The sequence below is a fragment of the Elephantulus edwardii genome, unplaced genomic scaffold (genome assembly GCF_000299155.1).
Source record: "Elephantulus edwardii isolate Elephantulus edwardi_28Jun2011 unplaced genomic scaffold, EleEdw1.0 scaffold00089, whole genome shotgun sequence".
Taxonomy (NCBI): domain Eukaryota; kingdom Metazoa; phylum Chordata; class Mammalia; order Macroscelidea; family Macroscelididae; genus Elephantulus; species Elephantulus edwardii.
In genome coordinates this window covers 2,623,017-2,631,204 of record NW_006399839.1, presented here as the reverse complement: position 1 = coordinate 2,631,204, position 8,188 = coordinate 2,623,017, and the positions used below count along the sequence as shown (strand labels likewise).

At 45.8% G+C, this 8,188-nt stretch overlaps 1 protein-coding gene across 1 annotated transcript in view; it reads right to left on the bottom strand.

Moving 5' to 3' along the window:
• The window catches only part of FBXW8 (F-box and WD repeat domain containing 8), a 144,371-nt gene extending 140,651 nt beyond the window's left edge, over window positions 1-3,720 (bottom strand). The window contains exon 1 of the mRNA XM_006890494.1: window positions 3,403-3,720. Within this exon, the coding sequence (XP_006890556.1) occupies window positions 3,403-3,720 (318 nt within the window). The remainder of the gene's footprint in view (window positions 1-3,402) is intronic.
• Window positions 3,721-8,188: the final 4,468 nt, after the last annotated feature.

Sequence of the window (8,188 nt, the reverse complement as noted above, 5' to 3'; positions counted from 1 at the left end):
CGAATCAATCCTAACTGGGGAAAGAGAAGAAGAGAACACTAGGTTGGAGGTACGAGGAAGCAGTTAACACATGAGACAGAATTCAAGCTGAGACCTCAACCTAAAAGGAAGGGAAGTCATCTCCTGTAAGCCAACTCACATTTGGATCCCTATGTCTTCTCATTTCATATTAATCAAAGGAGTGTTCACAATAGAAGGTACTTATTTGTTTCTAACATTACAACAAAGAGAGTTAAGCCATGAAATCACTCTTCTTGTTGGCAGCACAAGAAGCAGGCTCCAACAAATGACTGACATCAGTATGATAAATACTGGCAAAGATAAAAGCCAAAATTTTGGATCCAGAGAAAATACTTACTATCTCTGAAATTCTATCTAGGGATATGTCATTTCTCTTACTAAATACATATGATTCAAAACTCACTTTTTGTCAAGTTGGTTCCGACTCATTGGGAACCTCCATTGGCTTCCCAAGGCGGGAAATTATAAAGCGAGAGCACTGCCCATCTTCCTCCCTCAGAGCCACTGGTGGATTCAAACCGATGGAGAGTGGCCTTATGTTTTTATTATAGCCATTGGAGACACTGGTTAGCCATGCAACTCACCACAGACTTTGTCATGAGAGCTCCCCTAAATATATATGAAGTACATACCAATTAAGACAAATTCAACTCATCACTCAAAAAGAGAGAATTCCAATGTGTTACTAAAGAAGTTTCGAAAGAAGGAGCTCTGGTGGCCTAGCGGCAAGAAGTTGCACTACAATCCTGAAGGTGTGTGGTTTGAATCCACCAGATGCTCCGCTGAAGTAGTTGCTGTTGTTGTTATGTGCCATCGAGTCGCTTGCGACTCATAGCGACCCTATATACAAGAGCTCTAAACGCTGTTCTATCCTGTGCCGACTTTGCCGTCTCAGACACACTCATTCCCACCACTCCACTCACAGAATCGATCCATCTCATCCAGGGTCTTCCTCTCCTCCACTCTCCCAAACATAATGTCTCTCTCCAAGGACCAGTCCCTCCTTGCAACATGCCCAAAGTACGTCAGACGAAGCTTCAGAATCCTTGACTCCAAGGAGTATTCTGGCTTCACCGTCTCCAGGACAAACCTGTTTGTTCTCCTAGCAGTCCAATGTATATTCAACACTCTTCTCCAGCACCACAGCTCAGAGGCATCAATTCTTTTTCTATCCTCCCTAGTCATTGTCCACCTCTCTGATGCATAACAAGTGATTGCAAAGACCACGGCCTGTATCAGACACACCTTAGTCTCCAGAAAGACACCATTGCTTAGGACTGAAAAATCAGGACCTCAGATCAAAAGAAGCTATTCGGCCCAGTGCACTGTCTCCAGCCTGCCTTATCATCCTCAAGATCCGATTTCAGGGCCATGCCCCTGGAGACTGATCTGGCAGATACCTTAGAAGACGTAGCCTCAAGTGACAAGTTCAGAAAATTAAGACACAGAGCAATTTACAGGTCAAAAGATTTTAATACAAATTCCTGGAATCAACCCAATAGACAACCCTGGATAAATAACAGTCATTCTCACTGATTCTTTTAAAGGGAGACAAACCATTAACTACTTCACAAGATTTTTGTGAGGATCAGAATTAAGGCAGAACACAGGATCTGACAATGAGTAAAAACTCAAGCAGCTGCTATTGTTAACACATTATAACCTCTCCTTATACTAATAAGATGCGAGTTCCACTGGCTTAGTGGTAAGGAGTTGCACTGCCAACTCAAAGGCAGGTAGTTCAAATACACTAGTTGCCCAGCTGCTCCTCAATAAATAGATATGTAGTTTTCTCCCATAAATACACTAGTTGCTCTGCAAGGAAAAAGATGGGCAATCTTCTCCCATGTGATTTACGGCCTCTGAAGCCACTGAAGGATCAGCTGTGAGTCAGTTCCAACTTAATGGCACCTAACGACAACACAGCAGATACAAAGCTATGTTTCTGGAAACAACTTGCCAATTACATAATTACTCCCAACTGGGAAGTTGTGGCAGCCTCTTTTGAGCCTGATTTAAATTAGATCATTAAAGACAGCTGTTCTGGTGGTGTAGCACGCAGCAAGTAGTGTTACCGAAGGTGCTGCACATCTCTAGTTCAGATCCACCAGAAGCTCTGCCAGACAAGGACAGGCAGGCAGTTTGTGTCACCACTTATAATTCTAGAAAACTGATGGGAATCACTATGAGTCAGAACCAATTTAATGTCAATGAGTTTGAGTTCGTCTTGTCCTAAGGTAGCCCAGCCCTGGTCGTGTAGTGGGTTATGTGTCGGGTTAAGCAAAACGTCAGTGGTCCAAAAGCCATGAGTTACAGATGAAGGAGGTAGTTTACAAAAAGATTTACAGCCTCAGAAACCTTGTAAGGCACTTTCTGTTCGGGAGGGTCAAGACAAGATAGAATGGATTCAATGCCTGTGGGTTGGGTTTGATTTGGGGGGCCTTGGCCTGACTTCTACCTTGTTCAGACCTTACTCAGGGTTCCAATCATGGGTTTCAGGTGAACCTCATCCTTACGTGTGTAAGTCGCTGCTTTTATAGAGGAGCCCTTCCTTCTTTGAGGTTCTCTACGGGATAATCTCTCCAAATGGATAGGCTGCACTATAAGAACTTTTATTCTAACGACAGTGTCCAAGAGAGTTCTTTTCCTTTCTTTCCCCCTGCTTTAGTTTTTCTTAAATATATGCCGAAAAAACCCAAAACTGTCACTGATCAATGTCTATTCAACAGGGTTGCAAGACCATAAATCTTTACTTGTCCCTCTTTCTTACGAGGAGGAGGATGCAGATGGATCGCCCACTTAACAACCAACATCCTAAACAGCATGCCTCTGAAAACTCTAGGAACTTTGACAAGTGTCCATAGTTGTAGAGGGGCTTCAGGTCTTTTGATCATAGGGTCTCTAGGAGTTGTGCGCGACTCGAAAGCAACCAACAACAACAGAGTTAGAAAGTTAAAACAGTCCAAACAATACACAGGGGAAAGTTACTATTCTTTACACCGTTGTCCTTAAGTCTCAGCCTCAATGGTAACAGCTTTTAATAGTCTGCTAAAGGTCAAGGTTGTTCAGTCTGACAGAAAGGTGTTTAGGGCTAGATAATTTTGCTAAGGGGCAGCCTCCCCCAGCCATTGCCACCTTCCCTAAGAGTAGTAACCAATAAAAGTGTCCAGGCACGGTCCATCTGGTGGATCGCCTCGCTCCCACTGACGACCATCGTTTCCAGGCTACCCCGCACCTGCACAAATGCATGCGTGAATTTCTAATGCTCATTGTGTCCCAAAACTGTCGACACACCGAGAGCGACTTTGCAACTCATCACGGGGTTTGTCTCGAGGACGTGGACCAGCCTCTGGGTCTCTGCAGGAGGCGACGGCCACTCACCAGGTCGCGGATGAGCTGGTCCACCAGCTGGTCCCCGCCCCCGGTGTCCTCGCGGGCCTGCGGGGAGCGGGAACGACTCGCCGCTTCCGGCCTCTCAGCCCGGGTGGTCCGCGGCGCCGGGGGTCGCCCCGCGCCTTCCAAAAGGCCCTGGGCCAGCGCCAGGTACCCCGAGGCCTGTTCGCCGCGCCCGGGGGCCAACTCAGGCCGCCGCGGCCTCCGCTCGGCAGCCTCGGGCCGCCGCCGCTTCCTCAGCGCCTGGGCCTGAGCCAGCTCCTCCTGCCAGCGCCGGCGGAACTCCTCCAGGCCGTGGTTATCCATTGCTTTCCGCCGCGTCCTCCCCGGCCAGCCCGGGGCCACGGGACAGTCCGTTCGCGGGAAGTGTCCGCCGCGGCCGGAAACCGCGGCGCTCGGGTTCCGGTGGGCGGCCCCGCCCCCGCCGCGCCCCCCGCGTGGGCCGAACCCACGTGACCGCGGGGCTCTGGGCGCCCGGCGTAGCTTCTTGTCTCTGCGTCTCGGTCTTCCAAGCTTTCCTGTCTCCTCGTTTACGAATGGAACATTATCAAGTGTGGACTTCGCCCCAAGCTCTCTTCACCATTCATGCTTTGTTATGTGCCATCAAGTCGAAACCAGTCATAGCTGATGCACCAGCAGGTTTTCAAAGGCAGTCAATCCCTTGAGAGCTGGTGGATTCTAAACGCAATTCGTGGCAGCGCAGCTCCTTCCCATTGGGCGATCAGAGCTCCCTATTTTATGCTTGTTTTGGGGTGCCCTTGAGTCCAGTGCGAACTATAACGAAACAGATATGAATGAACCCTGTATACAACGAGGCATTGGGAATTTAGCAAAATAGCCTTCTGCTGTAGGAGTTTTCGCATTCTAGTGCAGGAGAGACAGTAACCAAGTAAACAAATCAAAGTCAACGTTTAGGTCAGTCTTCAGTATTACAAGAAATTAAGACAAATAGATGTGTGCAGAACAGAACTTTGAATTCTCATCGATCCCAGACTTTCTGGAGCCATGGAAGCTAGATGAACCCCTAAAATTATTACCCTGAAATTATCTTGAAACATAAAACCAAAAATATCCTCTGAAGTCTTCTTAAAAGGAAACAATAGTTTAGACTAATTAGTAGAGAATGTCTGTCTTGAGCTATCTGTGTGGGATCAAGTTAACAACAGCAACTCAGAAAGATTAGATGGGAGCCTAAGGGGACAACTGTTTATGTTAATGGAGGAAGAACAACTCGACTGGAAGGATGTAATCAGTGCAATCACAGCACAGTCACTGAATTGTATATAGGTGTAGAAAGTGTTGCACTGGAGTATATTTTGCTAGGAATATTTTGAGCAGCTTTTTTTTTCCATTTAAAAGGTAATGAGGTAAAGAGGGGCGTGAATCTGAAAAAGGTGGTCATCTAAGTCCCCTTTCAGGAAATGACATTTGAGTTAAGAAAGAAATGAGGAGAAACGCCAGTCTTCGTATTATTAGGTGTCAGAAGAGAAAGCTCCAGAAGAAACTTCAAGGGCCACACTGTGAGGCTTTGAGGGAGAGTTGTACTTCATCATATTTCGTCTTCAGGCTGCTTTGTAGTGACTGCTCTCCCCACAGAATAGCTTTCTTGGAAAAAGACATCATATGCATCAGAGAGCTGGACAATAACTAGGGAGGACAGAAGGAGAATTGATGCCTTTGAGCTGTGGTGCTGGAGAAGAATATTAAACATATCATGGACTGCTAAGAAAACGAACAGGTTCATCCTGCAGAGGGTTAAACCAGGCTGCTTCTTGGAGGCAAGGATTCTGAAGCTTCATCTGACATACTTTGGACATATTGCAAGGAGGGACCAGTCCTTGGAGAAGGACGTCATGCTTGGGAGGGTGGAGGGACAGCACAGGAGAGGGAGACCCTCTATGAGGTAGATTAATTCAGTGACTGGAATAATGGAGGTAGATGTGTTGGAGACAGTGAGATCGGCACAGGACAGAGTGGGGTTTAGGGCTGTTGTACATAGGGTCATTATGAGTCACAGGCAAATCAACAGCACATAACAACAACAACTGGCAAGAATGGAGAGAATTAGAGAAAGAGAAGAAGCCCCTCAACAAGGTGCACTAACTCAAGCATATCTGAGATCTTAAGGATTCTGCAGGAGGGCAAGATTCAGATCTGTTGTTCATAGCTTTGCTATGAGCAATAGTCATCTCAATGGCAATTAACAACAACCACCCCTCCACGTCCTTCTTAGGTCTTTCTTATTTCAGCTCATGCCCCTCTTCATTGTTTTTGTTTTGTTGTTGTTAGGTCCCATCAAGTGGAGTACAACCCATAGCAACCCTATGAACAACAGATCTAAACCCAGTCCTATCCTGTGCCATCCTCACACCTGCTAACATACTAGAGTCCATTGCAGTAGTCACTGTGTCAGTCCACGTGGTTGAGGGTCTTCTTCTCCTTCACCGATTCTCCACCTTTGCGAGCTGGCATCATGTTCCTCTCCAAGGAATAGCCCCTCCTAGCAACTTGTCTGAAAAATATAAGGAAAGCCTCATCATCTTTACCTTCAAATTACCTCTTATTTACCTCCCCCAAACCCCCAAATCAGGGTCCATGTTACACATTTTCATAGCATTCTGTACTTCCCCAAATAATATATAACATAGTTAATAATTTTCTGATTTCTATGATTATTTATTAGTATCTCCCACAGATATGATTTAAAGTGCCCAATAGCTAAAAGAAAGATAAGTTCAAGTCCAGCCAGGGGTGCCTCTAAAGAAAGACCTCCTGTACCAATCAGATCCAAATTGACGTTACACACAAAAATAATAATAATAAAACAATTTTTTAAGTTAAAAAAAATAAAAAAGAAAGACCTGTCAATCTACTTCTAAAACCACAGCCATTGAATACCCTGTGGAGCACAGGCATTAAACGTGGGTTCAAGTAAGATAGAATCGCTAACAACTTCAGTCTTCTCTCCATTCATCATGATGTTTCCTGTTGGCTCAGTGGTGAGGGTTTTTGTTTTCTTTTTTTTATTTTTTTATTTTTGTGTGCGTGTACCGTCAAATCAGATCTGACTGTTACTGGAGGAGATTGCCCCTCCTTCCCCAGCAGAGCATCTGGTGGATTCGAACCGTGCACCTCTGGGATTGTAGTTGCAGTTCCTTGCCACTAGGCCACCAGAGCTCCCCGGTTTTTGTTTTCTTGATGCTGAGATGTAACTCATGAAGTTTGTAGACCTTTGTCTTCTGCAGCAAGCATATCAAGACCTCTCACTTTCAACAAGCAAGGTCATGTCATCTGCGTAATCCAGGTTGTTGGTGGATTTCCTCCAATCCTCATGTCATTTTCTTCTTCATAAAGTCCAGCCTCTCAAATGGTCTGCTCTGCATACAGAAAGCCAAGCCTGTCTGCTACTCCACCCCTCATGCCTGAACCCGAATGGAATCACATAGCCTACACCCCTACACATGAACTAGAAATTTCTTCCTCTGTTGTTATGTGCTGTCTGGTGGGAACCAACTCATAGCTGACCCTCAGAGTTTTAAGAGGCTGTAAACTGCATGAGAAGAGATTGCCCATTTTTCTGCCACAAAGCAGCTGGCATATTCACACCGCTTGCCTTTGAGTTGGTAATACAACTTGTCACTACTAGACCATTAGGGCTCCCTTCTCTTCCTCTAGTTACCATGATTTCTTCCATGTAGAGAGATTAACGGACTGGTTGTTAACAGCCTGAGCTTCCTCCAGAGCCAGGCAGACAGATCTGGGTTGAAATTCCAGCACCCTCCTTTACTTCCATCCCCATCTTCCGGCAATTCCACTTGAAAGAATTTATCTGAAGGAGGGAGAATTGTGCACAAGCTCCAAGACTAATTACAGGGATGGTGGCGGAAGCATTGTTCGTGGTGCTGAAAACTCAGAGGCATCTAACCAGCTGACAAAAAGGCGTTGGTTAAGTAAATGATGTCCCATTAGGATGTAAGTGAGATCCTAACTAGAATGTCAGGGACGTGGAAGCAGACGCTTCATTTATTTTACTTGCTGCAGTGCTGATTAGCTTCCTGTGGCTGCTACAAGAAATCCTCATAAACTGGGGAGCTTAAAAACAACAGTAATGTATTCGCTCGCCGCCTGAAAGGCTCACTTACTCATTGCTGTAAATTTCAATAGGAGAGACTGTCCATCGTTCTCTCTCAGATTGGCTGACAGATTCCAACACTCAGAGATGTGCACAGCCTTTTGATTTAATAATCAAAGCTTACTATGCAGTTCAGCTTACTATGACCTATGCCACAAGAGCTCCTAGATCCTGGAGGCTAGAAATGTGAAATCAGGATGGCAACAGGATAGGTTCCCTCTGGAGGCTCGAAGAAAGAATCTAGGCCCTGCCACTTCTATATTTCTGATGGTTATCCACAATCCTTGTCGTCTCTCCAATCTCTGCCTCCATCATCACCAACCATTGTCCCTTTGGGTTTCTCTGTGTCTCTATACATCCTCTCCTCTTTTTACAAGGACACTAGACATACTGGACTTAGAACCTACCAGTAAGGGAGTAAAGGAGCTCTGGTGGCATAGCTCATAGAGAGCTGAGTTGCTGACTCTACGATCACATCACTCTGGTGGTTCTAATCCACCAGCAGCTTGAAGGTAGAAGAATGAACAGTCTCCTCCTATGTGATGTACAGCCTCAGAAACCCAGCTCAGAAGGTCAGCTATAAGAGAGTTCTGTCTCGACTGCAATGAGAGAGAGAGGAGAGAGAGAGAGAGAGAGAGAGAG